Here is an 18,074-nt window from a genome sequence, read left to right on the forward strand (position 1 = left end):
TTGATATACAGCGAGGGGGGCGCATGAGAGCCAGTCTGCTCTCTCCTCTCCCTACATCCTAGCCAATGGGCAGCACATGGAGGCAAATATCTCCTCTCTTGTCCCTGCTTCCCATCCAAGCATGATCACCACTTGTATTCTGGTCAGGGGTAGGGAAGGTTCCAGAGCAGTTGAGCCTTACCCTCCCTTCCAAGGTTGTCTTTCCCTTGCTAGTTCGATCAAATGTCCCACCACTGAGATGGAGATCGAGAGGGAGGGGGCGTTAGTGCAGAGTTCTTATATTTGTTAAGCAGCATGGTGTGCCTTTTCCTCAGACAGTGCACTCAAAATTCACTCTGTTCCAATCAGTGATAAAGGTACAGGACTAAAAATTACTAACAAGTATATTGGAGTAACTAAGAAATTATCTGAAATTTTAAAAATAGGATTTGGCAAATAAGGGCCTTCTAGTGAGACCCATAGAGGCCAGTCTGCATATACCCATGCTGAATGTCAAAACTGATGCAATTACTCAGCTTGTACTTTATCCCCATTGAACTGAAATAAACAAAGCTATATATAACAGTCTCTGTGCCTGAAATTCACAGTTAGGCTTCAAATTTCTGTAGGTGTGGGCTGGGAAGGTATTTATCACATAGGCCCAAATATTGGTCTGGCCTTCTTGGCTGCACATGGGGAATTATGGGATCTAGGTCCCCCTCTCCCTTGCACAGGCTATGCTAGCATTAGGTCTTAGACTCATAGACTTTAAGGTCAGAAGGGACCATTATGATCATCTAGTCTGACCTCCCGCATGATGCAGGCCACAAAAGCTGACCCACCCACTCCTGGAATAATTCTCTCCCTTGACTCATCTGTTGAAGTCCCCAAATCATGATTTAAAGACTTCAAGTCGCAGAGAATCCTCCAGCAAGCGACCCCTACCCCATGATGCGGAGGAAGGCGAAAAACCTCCAGGGCCTCTGCCAATCTACCCTGGAGGAAAATTCCTTCCCGACCCCAAATATGGCGATCAGCTGAACCCTGAGCATGCGGGCAAGATTCTCCAGCCAGACCCTCCGGAAAAAAGTTCTCTGTAGTAACTTTTAATATCCCATCATTGACCATTGTTACTAATTACCAGCGATGGCACGTTATTGACCTATTGACTAAAATCACGTTATCCCATCAAACCATCCCCTCCATAAACTTATCAAGCTTAATCTTAAAGCCAGAGAGGTCTTTCGCCCCCACTGTTTCCCTCGGAAGGCTGTTCCAGAACTTCACCCCTCTGATGGTTAGAAACCTTCGTCTAATTTCAAGCCTAAACTTCCCGACTGCCAGTTTATATCCATTTGTTCTCATGTCCACATTAGTACTGAGCTGAAATAATTCCTCTCCCTCCCTGGTATTTATCCCTCTGATATATTTAAAGAGAGCAATCATATCCCCCCTCAGCCTTCTTTTGGTTAAGGTAAACAAACCGAGCTCCTCGAGTCTCCTTTCATACGACAGGTTTTCCATTCCTCGGATCATCCTAGTGGCCCTTCTCTGTACCCGTTCCAGTTTGTATTCATCCTTTTTAAACATGGGAGACCAGAACTGCACACAGTACTCCAAATGAGGTCTCACCAGTGCCTTGTATAACGGAACCAGCACCTCCTTATCCCTACTAGAAATACCTCGCCTAATGCATCCCAGGACCGCATTAGCTTTTTTCACGGCCACGTCACATTGCCGACTCATAGTCATCCTGCGATCAACCAGGACTCCGAGGTCCTTCTCCTCTTCCGTTACTTCCAACTTACGTCCCCAGCTTATAACTAAAATTCTTGTTAGTCATCCCTAAATGCATAACCTTACACTTCTCACTATTAAATTTCATCCTATTACTATTACTCCAGTTTACAAGGTCATCCAAATCTCCCTGCAGGATATCCCGATCCTTCTCCGAATTGGCAATACCTCCCAACTTTGTATCATCCGCAAACTTTATCAGCCCACTCCTACATTCGGTTCCGAGGTCAGTAATAAATAGATTAAATAAAATCGGACCCAAAACCGAACCTTGAGGAACTCCACTGGTAACCTCCTTCCAACCTGACAGTTCACCTTTCAGTACGACCCGCTGCAGTCTCCCCTTTAACCGGTTCTTTATCCACCTCTGGATTTTCATATCGATCCCCATCTTTTCCAATTTAACCAATAATTCCTCATGCGGTACCGTATCAAACGCTTTACTGAAATCGAGGTATATTAGATCCACCGCATTTCCTTTATCTAAAAAATCTGTTACTTTCTCAAAGAAGGAGATCAGGTTGGTTTGGCACGATCTACCTTTCATAAAACCGTGTTGTAATTTGTCCCAATTGCCATTGACCTCAAGGTCCTTATCTACTTTCTCCTTCAAAATTTTTTCCAAGACCTTGCATATTACAGATGTTAAACTAACAGGCCTGTAGTTACCCGGGTCACTTTTTTCCCCCTTCTAGAAAATAGGAACCACATTAGCTATTCTCCAGTCCAACGGTACCACCCCCGAGTTTACAGATTCATTAAAAATTATCGCTAACGGGCTTGCAATTTCTCGCGCCAGTTCCTTTAATATTCTCGGATGAAGATCATCCGGTCCGCCCGATTTAGTCCCGTTAAGCTGTTCGAGTTTGGCTTCTACCTCGGATACGGTAATGTCAACCCCCCCCTCCTTTATTCCCATCCGTCACGCTGCCACTATTCCTAAGTCCTTCATTAGCCTCATTAAAGACCGATGCAAAATATTTGTTTAGATATTGTGCCATGCCTAGATTATCCTTAATCTCCACTCCATCTACAGTTTTAAGCGGTCCCACTTCTTCTTTCTTTGTTTTCTTCCTATTTATATGGCTATAAAACCTCTTACTATTGGTTTTAATTCCCCTCGCAAGGTCCAATTCTACACGGCTTTTGGCCTTTCTCACTCCATCTCTACATGCTCTGACCTCAATAAGGTAGGTTTCTTTGCTGATCCCTCCCATCTTCCACTCCTTGTACGCTTTCTGTTTTTTCTTAATCACCCGTCTGAGATGCTCGCTCATCCAGCTCGGTCTAAATCTCCTGCCTACGAACCGTTTTCCCTTTCTTGGGATACAGGCCTCCGACAGCTCCTGCAACTTCAACTTGAAATAATCCCAGGCGCCTTCCGCCTTTAGATCCATAAATATGTTAGTCCAATCTACTTCCCTAACTAGTCACCTTAATTTATTAAAGTTAGCCCTTTTGAAATCGTAAATCTTAGTCTCCGATTTAATTTTGTTAATCCTTCCATTTAGTTTAAACCGAATTAGCTCATATCACTCGAGCCAAGGTTGTCCCCTACAACCATTTCCTCAACGAAGTCCTCACTACTCACCAAAACCAAATCTAAAATGGCATCCCCCCTTGTCGGTTCAGCAACTACTTGATGAAGGAATTCATCAGCTATCACGTCTAGGAAAATCTGAGCCCTATTATTGTTACTAGCATTTGTTCCCCAATCTATATCCGGGAAGTTAAAGTCTCCCATGATTACACAGTTCCTATTAGTATTTACTTCCCTAAAAACATTAAAGAGTTCTCTGTCCATATCCAGGCTAGATCCCGGCGGTCTATAGCACACCCCAAGCACTATCCCAGGGGAGGCTCTAGTAGTTCTTTTACCCAGTGTGAGTATTGCCCAGACAGACTCCGTCTTATCCATTCCATCACTTATTATTTCTTTACAGTTTACCTCATTGTTGACATACAATGCGACTCCCCCACCTTTACCTTTGTTCCGGTCTTTCCTAAACAGCACATACCCTTCCATACCTGTACTCCAGTCATGACTACCGTTCCACCACGTTTCGGTTATTCCTATGATATCCGGTTTCATTTCTCGGACCAGTAGCTCCAATTCCTCCATTTTGTTACCTAGGCTTCTCGCATTGGTGTATAAACATCTTAATTTATGCCGTTTGGCCTCTCTCACATTTGTTATCCAATTTGGTACGGACACCGTACCGCCAGTATGACCTATTAGTCTAGTATCCACCCCCCCCCCTCCTCCTTATGTCCAATCTCTTCCCCCTGGCTGTATCCGTTCTTATCTCATCGACCTCCCTCTCAATGTTATAATCTGGTGTGGAGATTAACTGGACATCTCCCAACCGTCTCCCCCAAATTCCTAGTTTAAAGCTCTTTTGATGAGATGAGCCAGCCTCCCTCCCAGAAGTCTATTTCCTTCCCTACTTAGGTGAAGTCCGTCCCGTGAGAACCGAAAGCCTCCCAGTGGCCATACATCCCAAAGCCCTCTTTATAGCACCACTCCCTTAGCCAACTATTTATCATCACAATCCTGTCACCCCTTTGCTGCCCTTCTCTAGGAACAGGCAGAATCCCACTGAAGATGATCTGAGCCTTGATTTCCTTAAGCGTCTTCCCCAGCCTGGCATAATCTCCCTTGATTCTCTCCAGCGAGAACCTAGCCGTGTCATTCGTTCCTACGTGAAGGATGATCAAGGGGTTCTTACCTGCTCCTTTTAGGATCCTTTTCAACCGCAGGTCCACATCCCGTATCTTAGCGCCCGGTAGACAGCACACCCTTCTGTTCTCTGGGTCTGCCCTGGTCACAGGCCTGTCTAACCTCCTCAGTAAGGAGTCCCCAATCACGTAAACCTGCCTTTGCCTGGTGACAGTGCGATCTACTAATCTATCCCCTGTTCCCTCTAGTTGCAACCCCTGTCCATTCCTATTTTCCCTTATAATCCCCCTTATGCCATCCTGTATCCTCCCGGGGCCCAGATTTGGTGCTGTCTCCATCAACTCCTCCCCCCTTTCTATGGGACTAGCCGCTCTTCTCTTCTTCCTCACCCTCCCCCCTTCGGTAACCACCTGCTGCACCCCTTCCTCGTTTTCCAAACACCCAAACCTGTTCCTGAGCTCTATTTCTCCTTCACTGGCCCTCCTTTTCCTTGGCCTGCTTCTCACGGTCACATGCTTCCACTGCCCTTGTTCTCCCCCCGGCATTCCCCCCTCACAAACCTTAGCCCCTGCTTCCACCTGTACCCCTGAGCATTCCCCTTCAGCCACTCCTTGCCTTTGCTCCATCAGCTGCTCGAACCCCCTTCTAAACTCTACCAGGGTATCTACCTGCATCTCCAATCCTCGGATCTTTTCTTCCAGCAGCTCTATTAGGCGGCACTTCATGCAGACATACCTCTGTTCAGGCACCCCCGCTAGGACCATGTACATACCGCAGCTGCCACATGCAATCATCTGCATTGTGTCCCCTGCTGCTTGGCTCATGGCTGCTGTTGTCTGTGCCCACCTGCTCACCTGTGCCCTCTGCACCTGGGGTAACACAGCACATGGGGCACCACGCCCTCCTGCCTCCCCTTCCACCTCCCCCTGTAAACTCCCACTCAAACTTCCCTGTTAGCAGCCCTGTTCGCCGGCTCCTGTGCCGCTGCTCGCCTGACACTGAAGGGTGGGAGAGCTAGGAAAGGAAGGGGACTAGATGGAGTTTTGCCATGTGCCTCTATTGTACTGGCCAGCTTAACTGTGCCAGAGCACCAGGTATTGACTTCGTACAGGGTATTTCCTCCCGGGAGCAGGCAGGGCTGGCTCTACCATTTTTGCCGCCCCAAGCAAAAAAAAAAACCTGTCCCAACTGCCGAAGTGCAAAAAAAAAAAAAGCCACCTGTACTGTGCCGCCCCAATAATGGACAGAATGCTGCCCCTTAGCATGTGCCGCCCCAGGCATGTGCTTCCTCCGCTGGTGCCTGGAGCCGGCTCTGGGAGCAGGAGAGAGACCAGGAGCCATATTGTGACAGAGCTACAATTAGGGTGACCAGATAGCAAATGTGAAAAATTGGAACAGGGGGCAAGGAGGTAATAAACACCTATATAAGAAAAAGCCCCAAAATTTGGGCCTATAAAATTTGGACATCTGCTCACCCTAGCTACAATCTCCCTCCTGAGCAGCTCTAGGGGCAGCACACTAACATGTGCCTTACACTGGGCAGATCGTAAAGTGAAGATTTAGCCCTCTGTCTAAAAAGATATATAGTACTAGTCAACATCTTAATATCAGACATGACGGTTTTCATGCCCAATGATTTCCAATAACATTTGATGAAGTTGCTTGATTGTCAAATGCCTATCTACTACAAAAGTATTGGAAACCAATTCTCATTGTCCTGATAACTAAGACCCATTTTCCTCACATGTCATATATTCTTAATCAGGGCATCAATAGTATTGCACAAGTCGGAATGAAAGGAATTACGGTCATATGAGCATGACATTCAAAGTATTTTGTATTGTGTTATCCTTTTCCATCTACAGCTGTCACATGTCCTCAATATCATTCTGGACTTTTGGACTTTGATATTAAAAGCAATTAGAATTATCAGAGATGGGTAGATAGTGATAATCCAAAAGTTTGGTGATTTAATGAACCATTTTAAATATGGTATAGTATCTGTAGTGAGTGGGGAAATCAACTAAGACACCTGAATACATATTGCACCAACATACATTATTTAAGAAACGATATTATTTTATCTTTATTTTAGAAGGAAACTCTTCAGTAACACAAGGGAATTGGATTATTGCCTTTTAAAATACTATTTTAATTTACAATTTGAGCCACAATTTCTCACCAGAGAATGGAGAGTTCCCAGCATTTGTTATGAGAGAATCAGACAGCTCCAAAAGTGCCCCTTAGAAATGGTCTTCCCACTTGAACTTTTTGATATTTATCAGTGTTATTTGTGTAACAGAACCTGGGATCCATAGAACCAGTTCCAAGTCTATAGCAATTCTTAGCGTAATATTCCAAATTCTTAACAGACCAGAAGAAAAGAGAGGTCTGTGTGAGCTGTACTTGACTTGAAGAAACGGTTCTCCAGTCTGTGATACCTATATAATCAGTCAAGTTTTCTTTAAAGTTTATTACCCTTATAGAATCAGCTGTTATATTCAAATATTTCTATATTCTTCCTTCACTGTTCTTTTATTGCTCCACAATGAGGATATCTGGAGAGATGATGAGGCAGAATAGAACATTTCTTACCTATAACTATCCTTCCTGTGATTATTTTCTCCACCACTCCACACATATCTATAATGTGAACCTGGTTTTATATTTTTGCTGATTTTTTTAGCTTAGTCGTGGGTGGACAGAGAACTCTTTAATGTTTTTAGGGAAGTAAATACTAATAGGAACTGTGTAATCATGGGAGACTTTAACTTTAACTTCCCGGATATAGATTGGGGAACAAATGCTAGTAACAATAATAGGGCTCAGATTTTCCTAGACGTGATAGCTGATGAATTCCTTCATCAAGTAGTTGCTGAACCGACAAGGGGGGTTAAAGTTCCTTTAATATTCTCGGATGAAGATCATCCGGTCCGCCCGATTTAGTCCCGTTAAGCTGTTCGAGTTTGGCTTCTACCTCGGATACGGTAATGTCAACCCCCCCCTCCTTTATTCCCATCCGTCACGCTGCCACTATTCCTAAGTCCTTCATTAGCCTCATTAAAGACCGATGCAAAATATTTGTTTAGATATTGTGCCATGCCTAGATTATCCTTAATCTCCACTCCATCTACAGTCTTAAGCGGTCCCACTTCTTCTTTCTTTGTTTTCTTCCTATTTATATGGCTATAAAACCTCTTACTATTGGTTTTAATTCCCCTCGCAAGGTCCAATTCTACACGGCTTTTGGCCTTTCTCACTCCATCTCTACATGCTCTGACCTCAATAAGGTAGGTTTCTTTGCTGATCCCTCCCATCTTCCACTCCTTGTACGCTTTCTGTTTTTTCTTAATCACCCGTCTGAGATGCTCGCTCATCCAGCTCGGTCTAAATCTCCTGCCTACGAACCGTTTTCCCTTTCTTGGGATACAGGCCTCCGACAGCTCCTGCAACTTCAACTTGAAATAATCCCAGGCGCCTTCCGCCTTTAGATCCATAAATATGTTAGTCCAATCTACTTCCCTAACTAGTCACCTTAATTTATTAAAGTTAGCCCTTTTGAAATCGTAAACCTTAGTCTCCGATTTAATTTTGTTAATCCTTCCATTTAGTTTAAACCGAATTAGCTCATATCACTCGAGCCAAGGTTGTCCCCTACAACCATTTCCTCAACGAAGTCCTCACTACTCACCAAAACCAAATCTAAAATGGCATCCCCCCTTGTCGGTTCAGCAACTACTTGATGAAGGAATTCATCAGCTATCACGTCTAGGAAAATCTGAGCCCTATTATTGTTACTAGCATTTGTTCCCCAATCTATATCCGGGAAGTTAAAGTCTCCCATGATTACACAGTTCCTATTAGTATTTACTTCCCTAAAAACATTAAAGAGTTCTCTGTCCATATCCAGGCTAGATCCCGGCGGTCTATAGCACACCCCAAGCACTATCCCAGGGGAGGCTCTAGTAGTTCTTTTACCCAGTGTGAGTATTGCCCAGACAGACTCCGTCTTATCCATTCCATCACTTATTATTTCTTTACAGTTTACCTCATTGTTGACATACAATGCGACTCCCCCACCTTTACCTTTGTTCCGGTCTTTCCTAAACAGCACATACCCTTCCATACCTGTACTCCAGTCATGACTACCGTTCCACCACGTTTCGGTTATTCCTATGATATCCGGTTTCATTTCTCGGACCAGTAGCTCCAATTCCTCCATTTTGTTACCTAGGCTTCTCGCATTGGTGTATAAACATCTTAATTTATGCCGTTTGGCCTCTCTCACATTTGTTATCCAATTTGGTACGGACACCGTACCGCCAGTATGACCTATTAGTCTAGTATCCACCCCCCCCCCTCCTCCTTATGTCCAATCTCTTCCCCCTGGCTGTATCCGTTCTTATCTCATCGACCTCCCTCTCAATGTTATAATCTGGTGTGGAGATTAACTGGACATCTCCCAACCGTCTCCCCCAAATTCCTAGTTTAAAGCTCTTTTGATGAGATGAGCCAGCCTCCCTCCCAGAAGTCTATTTCCTTCCCTACTTAGGTGAAGTCCGTCCCGTGAGAACCGAAAGCCTCCCAGTGGCCATACATCCCAAAGCCCTCTTTATAGCACCACTCCCTTAGCCAACTATTTATCATCACAATCCTGTCACCCCTTTGCTGCCCTTCTCTAGGAACAGGCAGAATCCCACTGAAGATGATCTGAGCCTTGATTTCCTTAAGCGTCTTCCCCAGCCTGGCATAATCTCCCTTGATTCTCTCCAGCGAGAACCTAGCCGTGTCATTCGTTCCTACGTGAAGGATGATCAAGGGGTTCTTACCTGCTCCTTTTAGGATCCTTTTCAACCGCAGGTCCACATCCCGTATCTTAGCGCCCGGTAGACAGCACACCCTTCTGTTCTCTGGGTCTGCCCTGGTCACAGGCCTGTCTAACCTCCTCAGTAAGGAGTCCCCAATCACGTAAACCTGCCTTTGCCTGGTGACAGTGCGATCTACTAATCTATCCCCTGTTCCCTCTAGTTGCAACCCCTGTCCATTCCTATTTTCCCTTATAATCCCCCTTATGCCATCCTGTATCCTCCCGGGGCCCAGATTTGGTGCTGTCTCCATCAACTCCTCCCCCCTTTCTATGGGACTAGCCGCTCTTCTCTTCTTCCTCACCCTCCCCCCTTCGGTAACCACCTGCTGCACCCCTTCCTCGTTTTCCAAACACCCAAACCTGTTCCTGAGCTCTATTTCTCCTTCACTGGCCCTCCTTTTCCTTGGCCTGCTTCTCACGGTCACATGCTTCCACTGCCCTTGTTCTCCCCCCGGCATTCCCCCCTCACAAACCTTAGCCCCTGCTTCCACCTGTACCCCTGAGCATTCCCCTTCAGCCACTCCTTGCCTTTGCTCCATCAGCTGCTCGAACCCCCTTCTAAACTCTACCAGGGTATCTACCTGCATCTCCAATCCTCGGATCTTTTCTTCCAGCAGCTCTATTAGGCGGCACTTCATGCAGACATACCTCTGTTCAGGCACCCCCGCTAGGACCATGTACATACCGCAGCTGCCACATGCAATCATCTGCATTGTGTCCCCTGCTGCTTGGCTCATGGCTGCTGTTGTCTGTGCCCACCTGCTCACCTGTGCCCTCTGCACCTGGGGTAACACAGCACATGGGGCACCACGCCCTCCTGCCTCCCCTTCCACCTCCCCCTGTAAACTCCCACTCAAACTTCCCTGTTAGCAGCCCTGTTCGCCGGCTCCTGTGCCGCTGCTCGCCTGACACTGAAGGGTGGGAGAGCTAGGAAAGGAAGGGGACTAGATGGAGTTTTGCCATGTGCCTCTATTGTACTGGCCAGCTTAACTGTGCCAGAGCACCAGGTATTGACTTCGTACAGGGTATTTCCTCCTGGGAGCAGGCAGGGCTGGCTCTACCATTTTTGCCGCCCCAAGCAAAAAAAAAAACCTGTCCCAACTGCCGAAGTGCAAAAAAAAAAAAAGCCACCTGTACTGTGCCGCCCCAATAATGGACAGAATGCTGCCCCTTAGCATGTGCCGCCCCAGGCATGTGCTTCCTCCGCTGGTGCCTGGAGCCGGCTCTGGGAGCAGGAGAGAGACCAGGAGCCATATTGTGACAGAGCTACAATTAGGGTGACCAGATAGCAAATGTGAAAAATTGGAACAGGGGGCAAGGAGGTAATAAACACCTATATAAGAAAAAGCCCCAAAATTTGGGCCTATAAAATTTGGACATCTGCTCACCCTAGCTACAATCTCCCTCCTGAGCAGCTCTAGGGGCAGCACACTAACATGTGCCTTACACTGGGCAGATCGTAAAGTGAAGATTTAGCCCTCTGTCTAAAAAGATATATAGTACTAGTCAACATCTTAATATCAGACATGACGGTTTTCATGCCCAATGATTTCCAATAACATTTGATGAAGTTGCTTGATTGTCAAATGCCTATCTACTACAAAAGTATTGGAAACCAATTCTCATTGTCCTGATAACTAAGACCCATTTTCCTCACATGTCATATATTCTTAATCAGGGCATCAATAGTATTGCACAAGTCGGAATGAAAGGAATTACGGTCATATGAGCATGACATTCAAAGTATTTTGTATTGTGTTATCCTTTTCCATCTACAGCTGTCACATGTCCTCAATATCATTCTGGACTTTTGGACTTTGATATTAAAAGCAATTAGAATTATCAGAGATGGGTAGATAGTGATAATCCAAAAGTTTGGTGATTTAATGAACCATTTTAAATATGGTATAGTATCTGTAGTGAGTGGGGAAATCAACTAAGACACCTGAATACATATTGCACCAACATACATTATTTAAGAAACGATATTATTTTATCTTTATTTTAGAAGGAAACTCTTCAGTAACACAAGGGAATTGGATTATTGCCTTTTAAAATACTATTTTAATTTACAATTTGAGCCACAAATTTCTCACCAGAGAATGGAGAGTTCCCAGCATTTGTTATGAGAGAATCAGACAGCTCCAAAAGTGCCCCTTAGAAATGGTCTTCCCACTTGAACTTTTTGATATTTATCAGTGTTATTTGTGTAACAGAACCTGGGATCCATAGAACCAGTTCCAAGTCTATAGCAATTCTTAGCGTAATATTCCAAATTCTTAACAGACCAGAAGAAAAGAGAGGTCTGTGTGAGCTGTACTTGACTTGAAGAAACGGTTCTCCAGTCTGTGATACCTATATAATCAGTCAAGTTTTCTTTAAAGTTTATTACCCTTATAGAATCAGCTGTTATATTCAAATATTTCTATATTCTTCCTTCACTGTTCTTTTATTGCTCCACAATGAGGATATCTGGAGAGATGATGAGGCAGAATAGAACATTTCTTACCTATAACTATCCTTCCTGTGATTATTTTCTCCACCACTCCACACATATCTATAATGTGAACCTGGTTTTATATTTTTGCTGATTTTTTTAGCTTAGTCGTGGGTGGTTGTAGGGGTTCATGGCCGTCCCTCCCATCAGTCTTGGAGGGAGGCCACGCCCCCTAATGACAGTATGTCTGTAAATGCAAAGCTCAATAGGGAATTAGCAGTCTCAGGGCTCTACCCCCCCTGGGCAGAACAGAGCAATAAGTGGTCAAAGGGGCTCTGGCCCTCGGGGCAGGGCAGAGCCATAAGTGGTCAATAGCCCAAAGAATCCTGGCTAGGGCAGACAGCAAGCAAACACAGGCTCTTTGGCAGGCTGCCAACCCAGAGGTGGCATCAGCAGTAGGGAGTAGGGGGACCCAGGCCCACACTACTTCGCCAGGTCCCAGCCCAGGGCCCTGACAGTGGTGGAGGACTCCACCACTGGGTCAGTGGGAATCCCACTGAAACACGCTGACCTGGACTCTGATAACACAACCGGACTAATGTCTGGTGTCCTTGGGCTACTTACTACTACCCCTCCTGGTATACCTCCATCTCCTGGGGTTTCTCCATCTTGGGGTACACGGCCAGTGGCAGTCCCAGTAGCTCCTCCAGGTACTGGTCAGTCTGTAGTTCCGACACCTCCTTTGGGCCCTCGGTGCTGTAGAGCTCTATCGTGGGGGAAGAAATGTCTGCTTCCTTCTCCACTCGCGCACAACTGAGCTCCAGGGTCTGCCTTTTAAACTCCCAGTCCCACCCCTCTGCTTCCAGCGGGGAACGTAGCTTGCATGGCTCCGCCTACCAGAGGGTGGTTCGTGGCTTCTTCCCATCAGTCTCAGAGGGAGGCCACAAACCCTCGCTACAGTGGTGTATATAGTTATATTAGGAGATAATTAATTTGACATAATTATAATTTTAAGACTAATTTTTAGAGCCCCCCCCCAGTGAAGATTGTTGGAGAGATTAATTGTAGAAGAGAAATTAAAAGGAAAGAAATTTTCCATTCAGACTGGTTAAGAGGGTCTGCTCGTATTGCAATGATATATAAGTATTTTACCAGGAGCATGCAATATTACTTGTAATAAGTCATAGTTATCATAAACGGATGGTAATTTCATTATTGTTAATAACTTCATTATTGGTTTTGTCTTTTGTCTTTCATTGTCATGGAAAATAACTATATTCAAAATGAAGAAATGTTCAATACTGTTTGTATTAAACTGAAACTGTTTTCCCATTTCACTCTAGGTTATATTCTAGATAACAGCACAAAAGATCTCAAGTTCACATTTAGTAATCTAACACCATTTGCAACCTATGATGTGTATGTTGCTGCTGAGACAAGTGCCGGGATGGGGCCTAAATCTAATTTAACAGTTTTCACTCCTCCAGAAGGTAGGTAGGGTTATAGAAATAAAATAGACAAAGCTAATTGTCCTGCTACATATGATGATTGGTTTTAATTCTCCCTTCAAAGCCATTTGTGTAAATTGTGTATGAAAAATAGATGTGTTTCTAGTTCACTTCCTCTTCCAGATAGTGTATTATAAGCAAGAAATCACAAATCAAAGAAAGAGAATACACAGAAAAGTTTTGTATGTTTAGCAAGCACATAAAATATTAAAAACACACTGTGACCACATTTATTTGAGTTCAGAAGCCTTCAAAGATTATGGGACTAATATGTTTTTGAATGAAAAAAAAAAAAAAGACATTACTTCTGGGCTGGGTAATTCAGTTAAAGGAACAACTCCATTATTTGGCCAGTAGATGGAAGCAAATAGTAGGGTAAGAGCATATTTCTGTAATTACATCAAATGTCACTCAACATGTACAGTTAATTATCTTTATAGTGATATTTTTCATATAGAACTCTTTTAAAAAAATACTGTTTTGTGAGTAGCTTGTGCTAACCTTGAAAAAGAAAAATGTGATCTATATGCATCATAATTGCACTACTTTCAACAAAATTAATTGTTTCTTTGTAAGGAGGTGATTAATACCCTTTAGTTAAAACATAAAAGCATATGTGTTTTAAAGAAAACCCCAAGAATACGTTTATATTTATTATAGTGAAATATCTCAGTATATAATAGGTTTGAAAATAGAACAGATGAAATGCTGCTCATGATAAGTACAGAAGACATCTAGCCAAACTCAGCAGGTGTGAAAAGGCACATGTGCATTCTTTCCCCATCACCTTCCTTTTCCATCCTCCATCTTTCCCTTTCCCTGTGTCCCCTCCTGCCCATTTTTCTCTGTTCAAGCCTGTGCAAGTTTTGTTCCTAGTTAAAACAAAACAGATTTGTGAATTCCTTCCCTTAAATACTGCCTGCAGTGGCAACACCAATTTTCATGATGCTCTGACACTTTCAGATCTGCCTCCTGTGATTAGTGTTCCTCTTCAAAATCCAATTCTAGCTTCCTTTCTCAGTTATAAAATGATATGGATTGGATGAGTCCTTTAGTGGGTTAGTTAGTCTAGATTACCCAAACTGTGGCCTGTGAATTACTAGTGAGCCACAAAACTCTTTCCTGTGTTCTGCGGAGTTTTGTATAGTTACATGTTGCTGATTCTCCCTCTCATTACCAGTGGAGAGAATCAGAACAGGTTGCATGTGGGGAGGGGGAGGGAGGGAAAATGTAAAGTAAAGGTAGACAGTTGAATTAAGGTTTTTTTATTCAAAAAGGACAAAATCTTTATCACACTAAACACAGCTAAAAATCATGAATAATTTCCAGTAAGAAATTGCTGTAGATGCCACAGTAATGTTATGTGACTGTGAATGGGAGGAGAGATAGCTCATATCACAATTTCTCTATTAAGATGCGGTTCACACTTATTACAAGGTTTGATACCATGTTCTCTGTCCTCTGGTCTGGTCACTGGTCCTCATTGACTAATGGAGTAGTCGATCCTGATTCTGTGTCATTACCTCCATGAGTCTCAGTTCTTTCAAACTTTTATTGAAGTTTGAGACATTTGCTGGAAAGTAGTGCCTACAGGCAGTGATGAGCTGCCAAAATCTTAACAACCGGTTCCCTTCTCACCCCATGAGGAGGTGGTGGCCCGCCCCCCCGGGACTCCTGCCCCATCCACCCTCCCGCGTTCCTTGACGCCCCACCCCCCTTCCCTGTCCCCTGACTGCCCCCCGCTACCTCATCCAACCCCTCCTCTCATTCCTGATGGCCCCCCGGGACCCCTGCCCCATCCAACCACCCCTTCTCTCTGTCCCCTGACTGCCCCTGGAACCCCTGCCCCTGACTGCCTCCCACTGCCCCATCCAACCCCTGCTCCTTCCTGACTGCCCCCCCAGGACCCTTGCCCCCATTCAATCCCCCTGTTCCCTGCCCTCTGACCACCCCGACCCCTCTCCACCCCCCCGAACTCCCCTGCCATCTATCCAACACCCCCTCCCTGCTCCCTGCCCTCTTACCGTGCTGCCTGGAGGTGGCTGGCCATGCCGCGCGGCTGGAGCCGTGCCGTGCCGCCGTCTCACAGCGCCTGGAGCCGTGCCGTGCCGCGCAGCTGGAGCCAGGCCGGGCCGCCGCCTCGCAGCGCCTGGAGCTGGAGCTGTGCTTGCTTCTCAGCCCTCCCAGGCTTCCCGCGTGAACAGCTGATTCGCGGGAAGGGGGGGGGAGGATAAGCAGGGCGGAGCGTTCAGGGGAGGAGGCGGAAGCAGAGCGGAGGTGAGCTGGGGCCGGGGGCGGGGTGGGGCGGGGTGGGGAGCTGCCGGAGGTTTACCGCGGGACAACCGGTTCTAAAAGGGCTTCTAAATTTAACAACCGGTTCCCGCGAACCGGTGCGAACCAGCTCCAGCTCACCACTGCCTACAGGCCCTAGCATTGATCAGGTCTCTATTGTGCTAGGTGCTGTACAAAAACATAGTAATAGATAATCCCTGTCCCAAAGAGCTTTCAGTCTTAGATTTCAACCCACTCGCTTCGTGCTTAGCTTTGTATACTATAAGGAGTCCCATTGATTTCAATGTGACTACTAGGTTCAGGACCTAAATACACAAGACAGACAAAGGGTAGGAGGGGAAACAGTAAGAAGAAGTGAAGTGACTTGCCCACATTCATATAGCAGGTCAGTGGCAGTGTCTGGAATAGAATTCAGATTTCCTGACTTCCAGACCAGTGTTTTCCTCCTGAACTGCACTCCCGCTCTGACCCATATTCTTTTATTTTATTTATTTGTTAGATTTATTTTACTTAATTGCTTCTGGGAAAACTAGCAGGTGATGATAGTATTCCAGTATTCAAATTTTGGTTGAAAAGCAATGGGTTATTCTAACTTCTTTTCAGCAAGAAGAAGTGAGAAGTGAGTGTTATACCCCTCCAATTTGAACACTGGTTTATTTTTGTATTCATATTCGTGCTAGGCAACACAAATATTCTCAAGTGTGTCATAATATAACAGATTGATAATTTTGATCCTAAACCTACAAACCATCGCTCATGTGAGTAGTCCCATTTGTAGTTAAAGGACTACTCATGTGAATCAGGATTAGCAGTCCTTTTATCTATATTACTTTAGGATGAATGATTTTGTGCCTCAAATTCTATGAGAACCATTCTGTGGAATGTTAAGACACTGATGTGTGATGTTCATTATTTTGCATGTAAAGAGTCAAAAAGTTCTAGAGTTTAAGGCCAGAAGGGACAACCAGAGCATCTAGTCTGACCTGTATATCATAGGTCACCCACACGACTCAGCATCCACACACTAAACCCAACAACCAAAATTAGACTGAAGTAGATAGGGAGACTAGACTGTTATGTGTCACCTGCAGAGAATACGAGGGACTGAGGTACCCCAGTGCCCAAGGCACCTGCAATGGCAGGGAAAGGATTAAATGATATATACGTACACTGTAAGATCATTATTAATACTAAATGGCTAAATGGAAATAAAACTCATAAAAATGTGATACACAAAATGGGACCATCCTCAGTTATAATTTTCCAAATACTTTTTCATTTCATGCATGTATATATGTTTAATTTATTTACGCCTAAGTTTATATAAGTTTGTTCAAACTGATGTAGATCAGCATAGATCCATTGACTTCCAGTGCAAATGACTTCAATTGGAATTGAGATATACTGATTTACACCAGATGAGGATCTGGCCTTGTTCATACAGTCCTATTAATATACTGCATATCATATAACTATCTGCATGTTTTTAAATTATGATTTAATCTGTGAGATACAATTTTCTTGAAGTAACTTGTTGATTGCACTGGAACAACTCAGTTCATAAACAGTTAAAATCTGAATAGATGCTTAGATTGCCTTTGTTCAGTGTGCTGAAAAAGTTTACAGTAACATTTAGAAATCAATTGGCAGTGTTCAATTAAATTCAGTATTGGCGATAACAACATTTAATTTAAGGGTTTTTTGTTTGTTTTAGTTCCAAGTGCTGTATCTGATTTACAACTAGCAGAAGTAGAAGCCACTCTCATAAGAATTGCTTGGAGGAAACCAGAACAACCAAATGGAATCATTACTCAATATAGGGTTAAAGTGTTAGCTCAGGACACAGGAGTGACTGTGGAAAACACAATTCTCACAGGGAAAGTTAAGGTATTTCGGTTTTTATTTGGCTATTCAGTTTTGGTTACCTTGCTCATGTGATAGTTGGTGTGGCTTTATTTTAAATTACAAAATTAGTTATTATTGATTAATTTACAGTCCTTTCACGCTGTTTCCTGTTCTATTTTTAATTGAGAGTTAAAGTTTCTAGTTTCACCTCACTTAGAGTATATCCACACTGCAATAAAAGGCCCATGGCATGGCCCTCGCTGGCTTGGGTCAGTTGACTCGGCCTCATGGGGCTTGGGCTCCAGATCTAAAAATTGCAGTTTGGGCTTGGGCTAGAGCCCAGGGTCTGAAACCATGTGAGGGGGGAGCTCAAGCTCCAGCCCAAGCTTGAATGTCTACACTGCAATTTTTAGCCCCACAGCCCAAACCCTGCCAGCCCGAGTCAATTGATCCAGGCTCTGAGACCTGGTACCTTGGATTTTTACTGCTTGAAAGCTTCCACGCATATGTCACTAAAATGGTTTTGACTTTATAGTTGAGCAAATGTAGCAAAGCATAGGAGACAGAGACTGCCTTTTCGCCAATAAAGATTTAAAGGCATTTTTGCCACAATGTATCTGGTACCAGTAAATATTACGTGGATTTTTCCATGTTAATTTGGAAAAATAT

General features: G+C 44.4%; 1 protein-coding gene across 1 annotated transcript in view; it reads left to right on the top strand.

Moving 5' to 3' along the window:
• Nucleotides 1-18,074, top strand: part of PTPRQ (protein tyrosine phosphatase receptor type Q) — a 179,005-nt gene that overhangs the window by 26,828 nt on the left and 134,103 nt on the right. Inside the window, exons 8-9 of the mRNA XM_065403406.1 lie at nucleotides 13,104-13,250; nucleotides 17,275-17,447. Coding sequence (XP_065259478.1) covers nucleotides 13,104-13,250; nucleotides 17,275-17,447 — 320 coding nt within the window. The remainder of the gene's footprint in view (nucleotides 1-13,103; nucleotides 13,251-17,274; nucleotides 17,448-18,074) is intronic.

This window comes from Emys orbicularis, chromosome 1, assembly GCF_028017835.1.
Source record: "Emys orbicularis isolate rEmyOrb1 chromosome 1, rEmyOrb1.hap1, whole genome shotgun sequence".
Taxonomy (NCBI): Eukaryota; Metazoa; Chordata; order Testudines; family Emydidae; genus Emys; species Emys orbicularis.